The sequence below is a fragment of the Urocampus carinirostris genome, chromosome 6, assembly GCF_059441175.1.
Source record: "Urocampus carinirostris isolate Australia breed hairy pipefish chromosome 6, RoL_Ucar_1.0, whole genome shotgun sequence".
NCBI lineage: Eukaryota > Metazoa > Chordata > Actinopteri > Syngnathiformes > Syngnathidae > Urocampus > Urocampus carinirostris.
The window spans coordinates 43847065-43868473 of NC_142354.1; the positions used below are offsets into that span (position 1 = coordinate 43847065).

The 21409-nt window shown below is 40.6% G+C and overlaps 1 protein-coding gene across 1 annotated transcript in view; it reads right to left on the bottom strand.

Moving 5' to 3' along the window:
* Positions 1-21409, bottom strand: part of cdh22 (cadherin 22) — a 163475-nt gene that overhangs the window by 77696 nt on the left and 64370 nt on the right. The window contains exons 5-6 of the mRNA XM_088339075.1: positions 15694-15875; positions 13102-13358 (exon numbers count right to left, since the gene is read on the bottom strand). Of these exons, the coding sequence (XP_088195201.1) occupies positions 13102-13358; positions 15694-15875 (439 nt within the window). The remainder of the gene's footprint in view (positions 1-13101; positions 13359-15693; positions 15876-21409) is intronic.

Genomic DNA, 21409 nt, shown 5'->3' on the forward strand with positions numbered 1-21409 from the left:
CATCCATCTTCCCATCAGTTTAAACCATCTTCCCTGTCACTGCTGAAGAAAAGCAGGCTCAAACCACGATGCTGCCAACCCCATGTTTGACTGTTGGGATGGTGTGTTGAGGGTGATGAGCTGTGCTGCTTCTACGCCAAACTTAACGTCTTGCATTGTTGCCAAAAAGTTTGATTTTGGTCTCATCTGACCAGAGCACGTTCTTCCACATGTTTGGTGTGTCTCCCAGGTGGCTTGTGGCAAACTTTAAACAACACTTTTTATGGATATCTTTAAGAAATGGCTTCCTTCTTGCCACTCTTCCATAAAGGCCAGATTTGTGCAGTATACGACTGATTGTTGTCCTATGGACAGATTCTCCCACACCAGCTGTAGACCTTTGCAGTTATTCCAGAGTCATCATGGGCCTCTTGGCTGCATCTTTGATCCGTTTTCTCCTTGTATGAGCTGAAGGTTTTGGGGGACGGCCCGATCTTGGTAGATTTGCAGTGGTCTTATACTCCTTCCATTTCAATATTATTTCTAGCACAGTGCTCCTTGGGACGTTTAAAGCTGGGGAAATATTTTTGTATCCAAATCTAACTTTAAACTTCTCCAAAAGAGTATATCGGACCTGCCAGGTGTGTTCCTCGTTCTTCATGATGCTCTCTGCGCTTCAAACAGACCTCTGAGACTATTGCAGTGCAGGTGCATTTATACAGAGACTTGATTACACACAGGTGGATTCCATTTATCATCGTTAGTCATTTAGATCAACATTGAATCATTCAGAGACCCAATGAATTTCTGTACAGAGTTTTCTGCACTGGAAGTAAAGGGGCTGAATCATTTTGCACACCCACTTTTTTTTTTCTTTGTTAAAAAAGTTATCCAAGAAAGTGTGTTCCACTTTATGATTGTGTCCCACTTATTGTTGATGCTTCACAAGAAATGACAGTTTTATATCTTCATGTTTGAAGTCTGAAATGTGGCAAAAGGTCCCAAAGTTCAAGGGGGCTAAATAGTTTCGCAAGCCACTGTATTTGTATTGCCGGCGGGACGTTGAGGGGTTATGGTCCTTACAGTTTTACAAGCAAGTTGTATCTACACAGTGTCTATCTACAGAAATGAGTTTCAATGATTAAGATGTCAGCCACCAGTTTTTAAAACTACACAATAATCTTTTTTAATAACCCATAAAACTTTTTCCGTTCCAACTATCTCGTATTTGCCCAGAACCAAACAGACCATTTTGGGTTTCAGCCTAATAACCACAGCAATTTACTCCTTGCATAAATCTCATGTTTTATGAGACTGTTGTAGCAAGCGCCCTCTTCTATGCGGCAGCGTGTTGGCCGTTGGGGAGGCAGCGTCAAGAAGAAGGATGCCTCTCGTCTCAATAAACTGGTGAGGAAAGCGAGCTCTGTTGTGGGTACAGAGCTGGACAGCCTGACAACAGTAGCTGAGAGACGGGCACTGGAGAAGCTGCGGTCAATCATGGACAATTCATCACATCCACTACACAGCATTATATCCAGACAGAAGAGCAGCTTCAGCGACAGACTCCTGTCACAGTCTTGTACCACGGACAGACTGAAGAGATCTTTACTTCCTCATGCCATGAGGCTCTTTAACTCCACCCGGCGGAATAAGGGCCCACATTAAACCACACCCCTTGTCAGACAGGACGAAAGGAAGACTGAGATCACTTGCGCTTGTTTCTTGGTTTTATTGAAAGGAAGGAAAGGACAAGGTGGGATTCTTCGATCAGTTCGTAGGCGGATTGACGGAACTTGACAGGGGGAAGAAGGCTTGGCGGGAATGGTCGCGGACAGGCGTAATCGTAGTGTTGATGGCCGGGGCTGGAGAAGAAGGGCGTCGTAGTATTCGGAAAAGAGTTCAGGAGTCAGACGGGCAGGGCAGATTACAGAAACGGGTCGGCAACAGAGATCAATTGGAAGAAAACAGGGAGCAGGCAAAAAGTCAGAGGTACGGGCTTACTGAGCTGAAGGCAACAGGTAGCGTGAGTACAATCAGACAAAGTCTTACCGGAAGCTGGGGATTTAAATGTACAGGGTGCACCAATTAGCTGTCCTGGCTGTTGGCGCTAAATCCTGAACACAGGTGTTCCCGATCCAGGTGATTATGACACCCCCTACATTGCATATTACTGTATTTTATTGCAATGTGTATTCTGTGTAGCACTATCTAGATACTCTATATAACACGCAACAGTGGGTATTAGCACGTCACATTGGGTATTTGTATATTGTATTATTTTTGATTTATTATTGTACTGTTCTCAGCACAGGGATGATGCTGGAAATGTGAATTTCCCTGCGGGGATGAATAAAGTATCTATCTATCTATCTATCTATCTATCTATCTATCTATCTATCTATCTATCTATCTATCTATCTATCTATCTATCTATCTATGTTCCCTTTTGCATAAAAAAACCCTCTTTCTCTTCATCCATCAAGTTGCAACACAACAAAAGTTGACCGTCAAGAGCCGCATATGTCCCCATACCTCTTCCTGTTTCCATAAACAGGGATTTATGTTCCTAAAATTTGACAGCAATCTCTTTTTCAATACTTGGTATCCCTCCGGGATCATTGTTTGACAGGTGCAGCTGTCTTTCAGCTGTTTGATTTACCTGCTAGATTCTATAATATGCACCATGCTTTTCAGCTGCAGCCCTTTAAAGCTTGTGGCAAAGCACCGAGGAAGCATTGCTATCAATTCTGCCACAGTGTGTTTCTTTTCCCTCTTAACTCAAAGCTCAGGCTGCATTAATATGCATGTCTTAAGGAGTGTGTGTGATACGAAAGAGCCTGAGGCCAACTTGGCTCAGTTGGTGGCTTTTGGCCAGAATTTCTCCTTCCTTCATCCACTTAATCACCCATTCATTTTCAAATGCACACCCATAAACATACACGTGCAATCTTCCCTTTCATTTTCCTTACGGGTCTGAGCGTTCACACAAAGTCGATGGGCAACGCTTGAAACAACGGTGAGCAACAGCAATCCCAAGTGTGGCAACTGAATCATTATCAAACATGTCCAAAACTTGACATCATGTTACATTTTGCTGAGTTTCCGAAAATGCAAAAAATGTTTTCACTTTTGAATGAATTGACTCATGTACTATTGCAAAGATTGTACGGCCGACACAAGTCATTTGTTTTTACAACAATTCTTTCACAAGATTTCTATTTCTTTTTTTCCCTGGTATCTTTTGTCGCATAATACTAACATTTTTGGGGGCTTATTTAGTCGGTTGCACGATACACAACTGTATTTAATCACATTTTTGAGTGGAAGTACAATGTTGGCAACAAGATCGACTTGAAATAATTGGAAATTATTTGAATGCAACACAAACCTTTTCTCCTTTTCCCCTGTTTTTTTCTACTTTTTTTATTCCTTTAAAAAAATCTCATTGTGTTTATTTTTTCCTAGCCGTTACTTTTTTCTTTTTGTTCTCTATTTACTTTTTTTCCTTTGTTTCTTTCTTTTCTTTTTTTCTGGCTTTTTTTCTGAATTGTTCCTTCTTTTTTCTCTTCCTTTTGTTTCTTTTTTCCCAGCTTTTCACTACTTTTTCATTTTGGTATTTTTTTCTTTTTTGTTCTATTCCCCCTTCTTTTAAGTCATTTTTGCATAATTCTACATAATATTTGGTCATATAGGGATGAAAGAAGCAAAAACAACCTGAAGAGCCGTTTAGGACCCGAAAGAGTCGGTTCCTTTTAGTGAGCCGAGCCGAAGATGTCAGGCGGCCGGACCAGATCGGAGGCAAGAGGCAGGAAGGGTGAACTCATTCGCGTTAACGATCAGTTACTTTGATTAAGGAAATAAAAGTCGTCCAACACTCGGGGACAAAAACAAAAACAGGCTTAGGCAAACAGGAACTCAGACTAGGAACACTCACAAAACAGGTTTTTACTCAGAACGGGGAAGTACAGGTTTCCTCAAGTCAAACAGAACAGAATAATGCAAAGTAATGCAATGAACCCGCAACCTGCAATCCCCAAAACCCGCCCTTAAGAAGCACACACGCAAATTAGAAAATCTGCTACAGCCAGTGCCAAGGGGGCGGGGCCAGCCGGTCACCACGGCGACCATGCTGGACATGACAGAAGAAGCCGAATCTCGAAAAACTCTACTGACTTTACTCAACTTCGTTCCACTTCGACCTTGACTTCAAAATACCGCATTTAGAACACAACGTCAGGGGAACACTTTTATTTTTACCTTTGTGCACTGTAACTTTGACTTAATTGCCTTCTTAATTAGCAATTTTGAGCCCTGATTTTTGTGAGCCGGCTAGATTTTCTTGTGCGCGGAAAAGCTCTGGGTATTGCACGATTGCGCACACACGCACTTTAGAAGGAACATTGCGCTGGATAGATCTTCTTGTGCGCTGAGAAAGTGCGGGCAGTGCGCGATTATTAGAGGGAACAGTGTACACGTGTACATGTAACACAAAAACACACACAGCCTGGTTGCTCCAGGCGGCCCGTGAATGCTGCCAATGTGCTGTACTTTATTACACCTGGAAGTGAGGCAGCTCATGCATTTTTAATGGAGGTAATTTGCACAAGCCCCGTGAGTGTCACTGTTACACTCCGTCAGAGACACTGTCTTACCCCTTATCTGATCTCACCACTCGCAATCTGAGCCTGCAATTGCTCTTCCGCGGATGTGTAAACCCAAGACCTTGGTACAGGAGATTACTCTGCGATACCGTCTCTTATCTCTCACGGACATCGTGCAGGGAAAAAAAAATAAAAAGAGACAGACGATGATCCGCCATCCATTGTGCAGTCTAAGATTAAATCGCCTGCCATTGGCTACTGCCCCGCGGGTGAATTATTAAGATTTGAGGACTATATTTCATGGTATGAATTTGTTTCCGATATAAATGGTATATAGAGTGTTTAAGCATACAGAAAGACGGGAAAAAATGTTCGCCTGTCATCGTTCTCAGGGGAGCTGTTCTGAGTTGCATTTGGTGCTGATCAAAGGTAAGATCTTGGGCTTAAACTGGGCCTAAAATATCAATCATTATGTTCAGGTTGGGTTCTTTCTTGCTGTCTTTTGCAATAAATAGGCTTATTAAAAAAGATATATATATATATATATATACATACATATAAAATGTGGGGTAGCACGGCGTCGCAGTGGTTAGCGCATGGCACAGTTCATGTCATGGGAACCTCCTGCGTGGGTTCAAATCCAGCTCCAGCCTTCCCGTGCGGAATTTGTATGTTCTCCCCGTGCTTGCGTGGGTTTCCTCCGGACACTCCGGTTTCCTCCCACATTCCAAAAACATGCATGTCAGGTTAATTCGCCGGTCCAAATTGTTCCTAGGTGTGAATGAGCGAGTACGTTGTCTGTCTCGGTGTGCGATCGCTGGCAACCTGTTCAGGGTCTCCTCTGCCCACTGCCTGATGATTGCTGGGATGGGCTCCAGCACCCCCGCGACCCTACTGAGGATAAGCGGTGCAGCTAATGAGATGAGATGAGATATATAATGTGTATGTATAAATGTGTGTGTTTTTGTGTATGTGTCTTACTGTCCATATGCCTGTCTGCCTGTCCGTCTGTCTATGAGCCTGCCTGTCTGTTTGTCTGTCAGTCTGGCTGTCTGTCCTTCTATGTGTCTGTCTGTATGTCTATGTGTCTTTCTGTCTATATGCCTGCCTGCCTGTCCGTATGTCTATGTGCCTGCCTGCCTGCCTGTCTGTCTGTCAGTCTGGCTGTCTGTCCTTCTATGTGTCTGTCTGTATGTCTATGTGTCTTTCTGTCTATATGCCAGTGTGCCTGTCCGTCTGACTATGTGCCTGTCAGTCTGTCAATCTGGCTGTCTGTCCTTCTATGTGTCTGTCTGTATGTTTGTCAATCTGTACGTCCGTCCGTCCGTCCGCTGATTGTGCATACTAAAACGATGTGTGGATACTAAAAAAAGACACATTGAAAAAAATAATATAAATAAACTCTCCATATTTTTTTTTCCGCCTCTCACTTTCAGAGTGCCACGCTAGATTTTTAAGGACATACTGCTGCTGTGGTTTATGGCCCAATTCCTAAACTTTCAAAATGATGGACGGCCTTTCAGTCGTTCGCGTCAACTCTTAAGATAAAAATTATCAGTTCATGTAATTTTTGCCGACACAGAGATATAAAAGTTGGTCATGCATATACACTCTTGTTTAACCTAGATTTCATTTAAAAAGACAGGTTCATTTTTTATCTTAAATAACTTCTTCTTACGAGTCCTTACAGCTAAAATGTGATATTTTGGGTCTGCTTGGGCTATGTCCTGCAATTTGGGTCAGATTTTTATACCCACAGGTGGGGATGACTTTTTTAGGCCCGGCTTCTTGTCCTGATTATTTTCGCTCTACTTTTGCATAGACTTCACCAATTACCGTAAATTCCGGAATATAAGCCGCTACTTTTTTCCCAAACCGTCAACCCTGCGGCTTATTCGGTGATGCGGCCAATTTATGTCATTTTTCTAACGGCCGCCAGTGGCGCTCAAGTACAAAAGGTAAGATTTAGACCGGTGGAATATATGCGCCGAGGAAGACTGCAACTTCTTGGCTTGTGCACAAATTAAATTAGCGTAGACATACCCTCACCATGCAAATTGCAAAAAGAAAGGCACATGACGTAGCTTTTAAGCTAAAAGCAAACGAGCAGTCCGTTAAAGAAGGAAACAGAGCTACTGCACGTAAACTTCACTTTGCGAGAGTGTCGCCAGCGTGTTTTTGAAAAAGGGAGCGTGGGACGACGTCTATATGACAAAGTCTCTTTCCCATGCTGAGGAAGACGACTTTGATGACGTCATTTACAAGGAGGAAGATGAGGACGGTTTACAGTGGTTTTTACAAGTACGGTATGTTTTTTATAACAGACCCGTTAACTGAGTTGCGAGCGTGTAGCTAGTAGCGTTTTGCTACCCTTCACAGGCACGGTTTGGGATGAAAGTTATAATATTATAATTAAAGCTTTGAAAACTCTCTCGGTGTACCGTCTTTCTTTGTAAATATGTGTAACCGATGTATAATATATATTTGCACCTGTATATTTTTGTAATGTATTTATTTGAGACACTTATTCTGATATGTTTTGCGAATCAAAAAAGAGGGGCGGAGCAAACGCGGGCTGACGGGAAGTGGGGTAAAGGTGAGTGAGACCTGTTGTCGCGGCGGACAATAGTGGATATGTATTTTTCCCACCCTTACCTTTGGAAATATAGACTTTTTTTCCTTGGATTAGTTTCAACGAGTACCTGGACTCTGAAGGTCTGCATCAAACCTTAAGTACTGGTATCATTTTCTGTTCATTTTGCCGGCTGTGGTATTTGCACTGTGTACTTTACACTTAGTTACAATCGTGGGACTCAAAGCCGGATTTGGGCTAATTTTGTGATTATGATACATGTTTTAATGTGGGCGCATGCGGCTTATATAGGTAGGTAGGTACAAAATCGGTTTTCCTCTTAAAATGTAGTGAGTGCGGCTTATAATCAGGTGCGCTCTATAGTCCGGAATTTACGGTAAACAGATAAATTACACTCACTTGTGTTTTTTAACAGACACATTAGTTTGGATTATGATAATGTATACCAGCATATATCAGAAATACATTAGAAATGTGTCTCTTCATGGGGAGGATTCCATCCATCCATCATCTAAACTGCTTCTCCTCACAAGTGTCGAAAAACCTGCTGGAAACTGTTGCACCTCGTGACAGACAATAGCTGGGGTAAAATCTAAAGTGGTTGCCAGTTTAGGTAAGATCTTGGGACCTGGCCCAAACCGGGCAGAACATTTTAATCTATCATTTGGGCTGGCTGGGCTTCTCTCTCTATCTCTCTCACTCACTCACTCACTCTCTCCCAATTTTTTTTTATTATTATTTTTTTCACCTTTCGTGGAGGATCTGAACAGCATGCACATTTAATTTTACTCCAGTAACTATTTGAATCACTACTTTTTATTTCTACTTGAGTAATCCTAGTTATATTTATATACAGGGTTGGGTAGGGTTACTTTAACTGGATTACTTTCAATTACTTTTGGATTAATCCAATACCAAATATGCTAATAAAAGACAAAAGAAACTAAATATGAATAAAATGATGACTTACAACACGTGGTAAGCTTTCTCTCCTGGCTTTGATCTCTTTGATCTCCGGTAAAACGAACATAAAATGCGACAGAAACAAAATGAAAAGAAATCCAAACAGCTTGCCAACATCATTTTTGCCATTCCATGTATTTTGTTACGCCCCAAGCCTGCACAAAATTTAGTAACCAGTACATGATTCAGTTTGTTTTTATTGAAAAATAAAACGAGGGGGGAAAAAACAAGGCCATTATTTTTAACGACATGGCAATATTTGGAACGTGCCTGTAATCATTGGTCCTAAATGCAATGCCCACAACACATGGCAACACAAGTGTCCTACTGTGCCTCAGTGGAAATGAATGAAGTTCCTACTATCAAACAATTATTGGACACAACATTTTGAGGAAAAACAAAACGCCAGTGCCCCCATTCTTTGCCGTCAGTACTCAAGTCCCACTGGAACACTTCAAGACTTATTATTACCGTATTTTCCGCACTATAAGGCGCACCGGGTTATAGGGCGCACCCCCAAAAAATAGTTTTTGGTCCTATATTTTCCATACATAAGGCGCTCCGGAATATAAGGCGCTACAATGGGAACGTCGAGAAAACAGTCAGATTGTTCAGTCAAACTTATTTTCCCCTTAACATTCCCAAAGCTTGCAAAGAAGCAAATACGTGTCTCAGACATGTACGGAAGGTTAAAGTCTTGGGATTCAAGAAATGCCAAACATTTCTTAGTTTCCATTTTATTTTTTGCTGGCAACTGTGTGGACAGCAAAGTAAGAATTGTATTGTGCAGGGAAACGGGGTTCTTTACTGTGCATATGACAATAAACACTTTGAATTGAATTTAGTTTAAAAATAAACTCATCATAGAAACATCAGGATCGTTCTAAAACAAGATACCGGGAAAATATAAAGCCGCATAGCTCACCTAAGTTCTCTTGCAGCCTTCACGTTCATTAATGATACGTAACCATGGTCTTACAACCGTGAGTGTAGTAAATCCAGGGGAGTAACAATTTTACAAATACAGAATAGTAAATATAGTTCCTCTATGCCGTAGTGCAACCAAACATGTGATTCAGATTCATCTTTTTCGGCCAATTGCAGGCTTTGTTTCGCCACTTTAGCCTATGCGAGCCTGTAAATGATAAAAAGGATCCGCCCCCTTTACCTCCGAATAACTTTAGCCAATAGTGACTGATTCAAATGATGATTGACACATTGGTTAGGAAATGAAACGCCAGTATATAAATCCCAGCATACACCGCGGACGACTTTGCCTTCGGGGGAAAATCTAGTCGGCGGTTGCTTGCCTTTGTTGCGAGACTTTGCGTCTTAATATTGATCCATATATAAGGCGCACTGTATTATAAGGCGCATGGTCAGCTTTTGAAAAAAAAGAAAGGCTTTTAGGTGCACCTTATAGTGCGGAAAATACGGTAACTTAAATTGGCAAACTGTAAAAGCTTATCCGTACTAGTTTACGTTCATACCCATTAAAGCCTATGAGTTGTGAGCACTGTGTCAAACAAACAATTGGAATACGAAATGCAGGCACAAAAAAAGGATCGATTGGTGGTAGTAACTTTGGCCCTTCAACTGCAGCTGGATAATAGGTTCAGGCCTTAGGTCATTCAGTTCATTTAGTTTAGACGTAAAACTTGACATCTCGATTAATCCTGTCCAGTGGCTCTTGGAATTAGGCTGCGATGGTCACCAAGTTATGCTCTGCCTTAAATATATTTCCTTTAACATTACTTCATTCATTTGTCCATCCATCCATCAATCCATAACGGAGTGTATGAATGAATACATTGCCTTTATTGTCATTATACAAGTATACTAAAATTGGACGGTTTCACCTTTCCGTGGAAAAATAAATAAATGAAAATGGTAAAAATGTACAAAAGTATAATGAAAAAATCTTTAAAACATATATATTACTGATGTTTCCAAGATGGTGGCGCGCGCGAGTGCAGCGGCTTCAGGGGCTCCAGTTGGTCTTTTGTTTTACAGTGTTCTTTTATCCCTCATATTTTTCCTTCGACTTTTTTCACAACTACAATAACATCCACAACATCCCGAGGGATGTACAGAGCCCACCGGATCTCCCTGGGTGATCTGCCTGCCGACAACAACGGAGCAAAAGTAAAAGGCTGCCGGTCGGGCATAGGCTAAGAAGGCTACCACACAGACTAGCACTTCCGATCATGATCCTGACCAATGCCAGATCCATCGTCCACAAAATGAGTGAATTTGAGCTGCGGATCGCCACCAACAGCTTCGTCTGAAATTGCAGTATTTTTGTTATCACTGAGTCTTGGCTTCCACGACGCCGCAGTCCGACAAGCAGGACGCACGCTACACCGGCACGACCGAGACAGAGACTCCGGTAAAAACAGGGGTGGGGGACTATGCGCTGCAATAACAGTCGAATCATTGACACACACTGCTCACTCGATATAGAGTTTCTAGCAGTATCGCATAGACCCTTCTATCTACCGAGAGAGCTAACTGTGGTCATTGTGATTGCTGTTTACATTCCACCGGGTGCTAACGTTCCACCGGATGCTAACGTTAGCAAAGCTGCTAACAATAAACAGCAGCTTGCATACCCCGACGGAGCTTTTATCGTCGCCGGCGACTTTAATCAGGCATGCTTAAGGACTGTACTTCCCAAATTCATTCAATACGTGGAATGAGCAACCAGGGGAAAAAACACTGGACCGTGTGTACAGTAATATAAAACATCTAGTTGGATCTGGCCATCTCTGTCTGTCCCTTACTCCTCATATCCCCCCTCCGGAGGAAAACAAAGCCTAGGCAACAAGGACAGTACAAACATATTATTTGTTCCTTTATCTCTTTGTTTTCCTTATATCCTCACTGTAAAATGTGGACCTGGAGTGCCACGTCCAATTTCGTTGTCACAATATATTCAAACCATGTTGTAACAATGACAATAAAGGTATATTCTATTCTATTCTATTCTATTCTAGTTTTGCCGGAGATCAAAGAGATCAAAGCCAGGAGAGAAAGCTTACCACGTGTTGTGAGTCATCATTTTATTCATATTTAGTTTATTATGTCTTTTATTAGCATATTTGGTATTGGAGTAATCTAAAAGTAATTGAAAGTAATCAAAAAAAAGTAACCCTACCCAACCCTGGTTACCAATGTACAGCCAAAACGGGGTATGTTAATTTAACACCTTGAAAGAAAACTGTAGTTAAAATTTTGATCAGACCACCATCTGCGTTGATTCGGCTTTGCACACACTCTACTTGTTCAGTAATAGATCATATTTATATGGACTTTACTTTATCTTTAAGCTAGATGAGTCATGAAAAGAGCCAGATCTGGCTCGCGAGCCATATGTTCTCGACTCCTGCGCTATACGATCACTGTAAGTCCATGCTTGTTGCAATTGAACAATTAAAAGGAAAACATCTGCATTCCGGCAGCACGGCGGGGCAGTGGTTAGCGCTTGTGCGGCACAGTTCATGTCATGGGAACCTGTCGTGGGTTCAGATCCAGCTCCAGACTTTCTGTGCGGAGTTTGTATGTTCTCCCCGTGCTTGCGTGGGTTTCCTCCGGGCACTCCGGTTTCCTCCCACATTCCAAAAACATGCATTTCAGGTGAATTGGCCGGTCCAAATTGTCCCTAGGTGTGAATGAGCGAATGAGTTGTCTGTCCCCGTGTGCCCTGCGATTGGCTGGCAACCAGATCAGGGTGTCCCCTGCCCACTGCCCGAAGATGGCTGGGATGGGCTCCAGCCCCCCCGCGACCCTAATGAGGATAAGCGGTACGGCTAATGAGATGAGATGAGACATCTGCATTCCACCTGGCCTTTGTCCCATGTTATCAACAACATTGTAGTGCTGGAGTTGCCACAGTTGAAGGCACATCCTCTAACACATCCATCCGTCAATCCATCCATGCAATGTTCCCTATAATTTTCCTTACGGGTCTGAGCGTTCACACAAAGTCGGTGAGCAACGCTTGAAACAACAGTGAGCCACCATAATCCCAAGTGTGGCAAGATAATTCATTTTCAAACATGTCCAAAACTTGACATCACGTTACATTTTGCTGAGTTTCCGGCAATGCAAAATTATTTTTCACTTTTGAATGAATTGACTCATGTACGATTGCAAAGGTTGCAGGGCCTACAAACGGCATTTGTTTTTACAATTCTTTCACAAGATTTCCATTTCTTTTTTTCTTAGAATCTTTTGTCGCATAATACTAACATTTTGGGGGCCTTGTTTAGTTGGTTGCACGATACACAACTGTATTTAATCACATGTTTTAGTGGAAGTACAATGTTGGCAACAAGATTGACTTGGTATAATTGGAAATTATTTGAATTTTCTATTTATTTTTAATTCCTTTAAAAAATCTAATTGTGTTTATTTTTCCTAGCTGTTACTTTTTTTTGTTCTCTATTTACTTTTTGCCTTTGTTTCTTTCTTTTCTTTTTTTCTGTCTTTTTTCTGAATTTTTCCTTCTTTTTCTCTTCTTTTTGTTTCTTTTTTTCTCAGCTTTTCACTACTTTTTCATTTTGGTATTTTTTTCTTTTTTGTTCTATCCCCCCTTCCTTTTAATTCATTTTGTGCACAATTTTACATAATATTTGGTCGTGTAGGGATTAAAGAAGCAAAAACAACCTGAAGAGCCCTTTAGTAACCTTTTAGTGAGCCGAGCCGAAGAAGCCGGTTCTCGAAAAACTGACTTTACTCAACTTCGTTCTACTTCGACCTTGACTTCTAAATATCGCATTTAGAACACAACGTCAGGGGAACCCTTGTATTTTTACCTTCATGCACTGTAACTTTGACTTAATTGGCTTCTTAATTAGCAATTTCGAGCCCTGATTTTTGTGAGCTTGCTAGATTTTCTTGAGCGCGGAAAAGCTCTGGGTAGGGAACATTGCATCCATGTATTTGTTTTGTAGCTTTTCCTACCTGACAGGTTTGTTCTTCACATCCGGGTCTCGGGCCGTGACGACACCCACCAGAGCTCCTACTCTGGTGTCCTCCTTCACCTCCATAATGACGCCTTCATCAGGCTGAAAGAGGGGTGGCTCGTCCACATCCGTCACGCTCACCCGGACTATGGTCTGGTCCCGGAAAGAGCCCAAGTCCACGAAGCGAGGGTCCACGTGCTTATTTACGGCCTCCACAACAACGTTGTGGGTGCGTTTGCTCTCGAAGTCCAAAGACTGAGAGGACGGTAGTGGTGTTGTGGGGTGAGAGGAAGACAAATAAAGGAAAGTACAAGTGTTTTTTATCTTAGTTCCGGCTGTCAGACGCCCTCATTAGAAAGCTATTGAGCAAAAACAATGGCAACCTCATTCACCCTGCTGTCACTTTTATGAAAGAAAAACAGAAACAAAGAAGTCAAATGGTTATGCCCACTTCCCACCAAGAATATTGAACCTCTTAAAGCTATAACAACATCGTATAACATTTTGTGGAGGAATTTGCCAAAAAGCACTAAAGTGTCGTGCTCCAAGAAAATCGATAACATAGATTTAAGGACGGCAGTAGCTCAGGATGTAGAGCGCTCGTCTTGGGATCAAGGGATCACAGTTCGAATCCCGGCTCGTCCGTGTTACATGTCGAAGTGTCCTTGGGTAAGACACTGAACCCCTAATACCCTCAAAAAGCAGGTTAGCGTCTTATGTGGCCGCTATTGGGAAATCTGGAGCACATTGTAAAGCGCTTTGGGAAGTCAGTGACTTGAAAAGCGCTATATAAATGCAGATCATTTCATTTTTATTTTGGGCCAGCAGTGTCTCAGGTCGTAGAGCGCTCGTCTTGGGATCAAGGGATCCCAGTTCGAATCCCGGCTCGTCCGTGTTACATGTCGAAGTGTCCTTGGGTAAGACACTGAACCCCTAATACCCCCAATAAGCAGGTTAGTGCCTTACATGGCTGCAAGGCCGCTATTGAGAAATGTGGAGCACATTGTAAAGCGCTTTGGGAAGTCATTGACTTGAAATTGTAGATAATTTCATTTCATTTTATTTCATTTAGAATAGAATAGAATAGAATAGAATATACCTTTATTGTCATTGTTACAAATGGTTACAAATTTAGATTTATAGGAACTGTTAACAAGAGTGAGGAACTTGGGACTGATGGGTTACAAAGCGATGCCTTTTCTGGTACGCAATTACTTTCTTTGGTAGAGTGTACTGTGCCGGAATTCGTTACCAATTATATTTTGTAAATCTATTATCGTTATTCGATGGTGTGTTAAAGAGCTATTTCACTTTTTACGAAGCGCAACGCATACATTTCAGGTTCCTGTGAATGCAGAACCAGGGTTGGGTAGGGTTACTTTAACTGGATTACTTTCAATTACTTTTGGTTTACTCCAATACCAAATGTGCTAATAAACAGGGTTGGGTAGGGTTACTTTAACTTGATTACTTTCAATGACTTTTGGATTACTCCAATACCAAATATGCATACAAATATGCTATGCTGTATTTGGTATTGGAGTATTTCAAAAGCAAATGAAAGTGATACAGTTAAAGTAACCCTACCCAACCCTGCTAATAAAAGACAAAAGAAACGAAATATGAATAAAATTACTAAATTTTGTGCAGGTTTGGGGAGTAACAGAATACATGGAATGGCAAAAATGATGTTGGCTAGCTGTTTGGATTTATTTTCATTTTGTTTCTGTCAAATTTTATGATAGTTTTGCCGGAGATCAAAGAGAACAAAGTCAGGAAAGAAAGCTTACTACGTGTTGTGAGTCATCATTTGATTTATAATTAGTTTCTTTTGTCTTTTATTAGCATATTTGGTATTGGAGTAATCCAAAAGTAATTGAAAGTAATCCAGTTAAAGTAACCCTACCCAACCCTGTGCAGAACGACCCTGCGTAACTCACGTTGCCTCATATAACCCTCGTGCTCCCAGCAAAATCCCCTGAAGCGTAGGCTTGTTTATATCATATACACAAATTATAACTATGGTGGCGCAATAATACTGTATATAGTCCCGAGGGGAGTGAACTGAGTTACTTTTAAATGAAGAAACTTGTACTTTTGTACTATTTTTCAGTAACATACCCAACACCTCACCTTATTTGGTCACTCACTTCCTGGTTCTAAATACCTTCTCACAGCTTAGGTCACCTGTCATGATTTCCCTCCTAAAGCAACCCTCCCTTCTCATTATTTAAATACACTGTCCCCTTGACCCTGTGTGACTGTATTGCCTTCCTTGTCATATCCCAAGAACCTGGGTCTCAGTCTCCTGTTTTTCCAGCGTACCGAAACCTTGAACAGTGGAACCTAGGTTTTCGAACGCCTCTCAGCTCGAACAAATCGGAGTCTTACCAAAAATTTAGAGAAATTCTTGCTTCGCTGTTCAGTCGAAAAATTGGAGTTCGAACACTGGTAATGCGTAGTTTTTTTGTCTTTTATTAGCATATTTGGTATTGGAGTAATCGAAAAGTAATTGAAAGGAATCAAGTTAAAGTAACCCTACCCAACCCTGGGAATTACTAACCATTGTGAGTTTTTAACTCTCACGTACCTTCTTTATAGAGACAATGGCTTCTTGTGTCATGGCGTCCGTGTTCACTTTAAAGAGCTCGCCTCCTTCCTGGATCAGGTAGCTCATGTCCGTGTTCTCACCCATGTCTGCGTCCGTGGCAATGACACGGCCCACCGGCGTGCCGACGGCGGCACCTTCCGATACCATGAACTGGTACATCTCTAGGAACAAAAGATAGACACGACAATAGCAAAAATTAATGACACGTTTTTTTTTTTACTTCTCGTCTCGATTATGATAAAGTATTACTCTCTGGTAGAGGTAAGATCAGATTCTAAAAAAATCCAGCCTGATGAGACCCAGGCTTTGTGGGCAATGTTCCCTGTAATTTTCCAGGGGTCTGAGCGTTCACACAAAGTCGGTGAGCAACACTTGAAACAACAGTGAGCAACAGCAATCCCAAGTGTGGCAAGATAATTAATTATCAAACATGTCTAAAACTTGACATCAAGTTACATTTTGCTGAGTTTCCGGCAATGCAAAATTATTTTCCTCTTTTGCATGAATTGACTCATGTATTATTGCAAAAGTTGTACGGCCTACAAACGTCATTTGTTTTTACAATTCTTTCACAAGATTTGCATTTTTTTTTTCCTGGTATCTTTTTTCGCATAATACTAACATTTTTGGGGACTTATTGAGTCGGTTGTAAGATACAGAACTGTACTTAATCACATTGTTTTAGTGGAAGTACAATGTTGGCAACAAGATTCACTTGATATAATTGGAAATTATTTGAATGCAACACAAACTTTTTCTTCTTTTTTCTGTGTTTTTTTTCTACTTTTTTAAAAATGATTTAAAAAAAAAATCTCATTGTGTTTATTTTTTCCGAGCTGTTACTTTTTTCTTTTTGTTCTCTGTTTACTTTTTTCTTATATTTCTTTTCTTTTTTTCTGGCTTTTTTCTAATTTTTTTCTTTTTTTTTCTTTTCTTTTCCTTTTGTTTATTTTTTTCACAGCTTTTCACTACTTTTTCATTTTGGTATTTTTTTCTTTGTTGTCCTATTCCCCCCTTCTTTTAAGTCATTTTGTGCATAGTTTTACATAATATTTGGTAATGTTGGGATGAAAGAAGCAAAAACAACCTGAAGAGCCGTTTAGGACCCGAAAGAGCCGGTTCCTTTTAGTGAGCCGAGTTGAAGAAGCCGGTTCTCGACCTACTCTACTAACTTTATTCAACTTCGTTCTACTCTGACTCGACTTCAAAATACCGCATTTAGGACACAACGTCAGGGGAACCCGTGTGTTTTTACCTTCATGCACTGTAACTTTAACTCAAGTCGCTTTTTAATTAGTAATTGTGAGCCCTCGTTTTTGTGCGCCGGCTAGATTTTCTTGTGCGCAGAGAATTGCGCACGCGCGCAGCTTAGAGGTAACACTGTTTGTGGGTATTAAAGCGCAAACCAGCCTGAGCCCGACCAACCAACTTTGATTTGAGGAACCGAGTCTGAAGTAAATCATTTTTATGTATTATTTGTGATACTCTCTGGTGGAGGAGGGCTTCTTCTCGCTGAGTTTGCAGACAGAGGCTGCACGGATTGTCCACAAAAAAAAATAAAAAAATAATCTTAAAACAATGACAGGTGGATAAGTTAAAAAAAAAAAAACAGAGGGAACCCCGGTCCGAACCCGAACGTAATGAATAATCGGACCCAGGTCGAGTTTGGACTAAAGATCTTACCTCTACTCTCTGGTCTCCCGATATTTACCATCAAGTTGGCAGCTGGTGCAAAATACCGCAGTGAAGCTTTTTATTAGGACAAGCAAGTTTGATCATATGACTACAATTTTTTAATGATTCCTTGTAAGGTTAAGATGCAATTTTTCCGGTTCGGTTCTGAAGTTTGCATTGCCCTCTCCTATTTTCTGAGCAAATTTCACCCTAAGTTCCTGCTCAGAGCAACCTTTTGGAAGAGATAAAAATATGCTCATCTAAGTAATTAAGAGAGCCAAGAAGAAATCCGTCAGTTGGAAAGCATTCACCATTCAGGGTCCAGTTATTTGAAACCTCTTTTCTTAGAGTTATGGACTGCAACAGTGGAAGTCTTTAAATTAAGACTCAAGACATGCTTATATCAAATCGATTATGAATGATGTTGACCTCATATTTTTGTTTTCCCGTCCTTGAGGGGAGAAGGAAGAGCCTGGATTTTGCACGGTCATTCGTTATAAGCCATTGTACTCTCACTTGGACCTAATGTAATCTATCATAGAACCTGCAGCATCGTTCAATAATCCGTCAACCGGACCTTTAACATTCTGTTATTACCAATATTTCAAGTCGATGACAACTGTGCATTGTCTGTTAATGTCCTTGTATCATTCAAAATTGCTAATTAAGAAGCGGATTAAGTCACAGTTACAGTGCATGAAGGTACAAATACACGGGTTCCCCCGACATTGTGTCCTAAATGCGGTATTTTGAAGTCGAGTCGAAGTAGAACGAAGTTGACTAAAGTTAGTAGAGTTTGTCAAGAACCGGCTTCTTCGGCCTGGCTCACTAAAAGGAACCGGCTCTTTCGGGTCCTAAACGGCTCTTCGGGTTGTTTTTGCTTCTTTAATCCCAACATGACCAAATATTATTTAAAATTATGCACAAAATGACTTAAAGGAAGGGGGGAATAGAACAAAAGGAAAAAAATACCAAAATGAAAAAGTAGTGAAACGCTGAGAAAAAAAGAAACAGAAGGAAGAGAAAAAAAAGAAGGAAACATTTAGAAAAAAGCCAGAAAAAAAGAAAAGAAAGAAATGTGGGAAAAAAAGTAAATAGAGAACAAAAAGAAAAAAAATAACAGCTCGAAAAAAATAAACACAATGACATTTTTTAAAGGAATTAAAAAAAAAGTAGAAAAAAAACACGGAAAAAAAAGAAGAAAAAGTTTGCGTTGCATTCAAATAATTTCCAATTATATCAAGTGAATCTTGTTGCCAACATTGTACTTCTACCAAAACATGTGATCAAATACAGTTCTGTATCGTGCAACCGACTCAATAAGCCCCCAAAAATGTTAGTATTATGCGACAAAAGGTGCCAGGAAAAAACATAAATGGAAATCTTGTGAAAGAATAGTAAGATCAAACGACGTTTGTAGGCCATACAACCTTTGCAATCGTACATGAGTCAATTCATTCAAAAGAGAAAAATAATTTTGCATTGCCGGAAACTCAACTTTGAGGCTTTTTGTGATGAGAAACGATACAAATAAATATGACTTGAATATGTCTTTCAAAATATGTCTTCTTGAGATCAAAATTAAATCCAACACATCTTCGTATTGAAAGAAGTTCATAGTGTCGCAGAATTGTTTGGGAAAAGGAAAATTAACATTGATTTCTTTTTCTCACCTTGCCTCTTTCCTTTTTCATCACGATGAATTAAAATCAGAGCCGTAAAATAGTTACACGGAAAATGTTTTCTGTCATGATTGCTGATTCCGGGCACCAACTGCCCTGAGAGCTGATTGGTTCAGAGACTCCTTTTAAACCCCCAGCTTTCAAGAGGAAGCCGTCAGCTAGGCAAGCTCATTCCGTCCGACATTTTCCTGCCCTGCTTTCTTTTGCCTGATACCTGTTGTTGACCTGTTTCCAGACCCGTTTCTGCCCTGATCTGCCATCCTGACCTGTTTTTCCCCGTTTCCTGCCTGATACCTGTTGCCGACCTCTTTTCTGAACTTGATACCGCCCTTGCTCTCCCGTCCCGGCTAATGGCCAGTATCCCTGCAGTCTACGATTATGATCGCTCGACACGGAAGTGCTACTTCCGCGTTTCCAGCCACCTGCTACCCGTGTCCGTCAACCATCTGATCGTGGAAGCAAGCCCTACTCTCCCTCTTTATTTATAAATAACTGAGTAAACAAACGCTATTGGGTCCTGTCTCTGTTTCTGGTCCGTGACATTTTCTTTATTCCTTCCTTCATTTTTCCTTCTTCCTTCCTTTTCTTTCTTTCTCTTTCTTTCTCTTTCTTTCTTTCTGTTTTCCTTCCTTTCTCTCTCGTTTCGCATTCTTCTTTCTTTCCTCCTATACACCTTTCTGTATTTCTCTCTCTGGCTTTCTTTATTTCTCCTTTCTTTGTCTTTCTCTCTCTTTCAATCTTTTTCCTTTCTTGTGTTATTTTTTCTGTCACTCCCTTTCTTTATTTATCACACCCTCTCTTCCTTTCCTTATTTGTCTTTATTTCTCTCTCTCCCTCTCTCTCTCTCTCTCTCTCTCTTTCTTTACATTCCGCTTTTTTATGTCCCTCTCTCTTTTTCACTCTCCTTCTCTCTTTCTTACTTCCTTTCTCTCTCTTTCCGCATTCTTCTCTCCTTCCTCCTATACACCTTTCTTTATTTCTCTCTCTAGCTTTCTTTATTTCTCCTTTTCTTTGTCTTTCAATATTTTTCCTTTCTTGCGTTGTTTTTTCTCTCACTCCCTTTCTTTATTTATCGCACCCTCTCTTCCTTGCCTTATTTCTCTTTATTTCTCTTTCTCTCTCTCTCCCTCTCTCTTTCTTTACATTCCGCTTTTTAATGTCTCTCTCTCTCTGTTTCATTCTCCTTTCTTTCTTCCTTCCTTTCTCTTTCCGCATTCTTCTCTCCTTCCTCCTATACACCTTTCTTTATTTCTCTCTCTAGCTTTCTTTATTTCTCCTTTTCTTTAACTTTCTCTCTCTTTCAATCTTTTTCCTTTCTTGCATTCTTTTTTCTCTCACTCCCTTTCTTTATTTATCGCACCCTCTCTTCCTTTCCTTATTTCTCTTTATTTCTCTTTCTCTCTCTCCCTCTCTCTTTCTTTACATTCCGCTTTTTAATGTCTCTCTCTCTCTGTTTCACTCTCCTTTCTTTCTTCCTTCCTTTCTCTTTCCGCATTCTTCTCTCCTTCCTCCTATACACCTTTCTTTATTTCTCTCTCTAGCTTTCTTTATTTCTCCTTTTCTTTAACTTTCTCTCTCTTTCAATCTTTTTCCTTTCTTGCGTTCTTTTTTCTCTTACTCCCTATCTTTATTTATCGCACCCTCTCTTCATTTCCTTATTTCTCTCTTTGTTTCTCTCTCTCTCCCTTTCTTTACATTCTTTACTTTCTTTTTCACTTTCTTTTTTTTTCTCTTTTTCTGAGATACCCCAGATCCTGTGTTGGAAATGCGATAGAGAAAAGCAAAATGATTAGAAATAATTTGTTTGGAGCAGTAGGGACATCTCAGATGAGGCCAAATTGAAATAAATCAGCCAGAGTGGGCGCCTCATTGACAAAACTAATCAATTAAAGTCTCAGGGATTTCAATATCTGGTCAATTCACATTGTTGGCAATCGCAAAAAAAAAAAAAAAAAACAACACATTAGGACATTACTCTCATGTTTTGAGTTTCTCCGTTAAAGTTTTCTGTGTTTGTAGAGTTTTGTTCATTTCTCGGTCACTGTCACATCATGTTTTTCTGTTTTTTTTTCTATTGAACTGATAACTGTGATGTCTTATCTGGTCATTATCAAGCCAATAGTGTCATGAAACAGGCCGGGAATCAGGAAGTTGGAACTCATTTGCGTAGACCAGTGGTGTCAAACTCATTTTAACTCGGGGGCCACACGATAGAACAAACATTCTCTCGGGGGCCGGACTAGTAGATTACAAAGAAAAAAAGAGAGAAAGAAATAAGAACAAGAGAGAGAGAGAAAAGTAGAGAGGGTGCGACAAAGAAAGAGAAAAAGGGAGAAAGA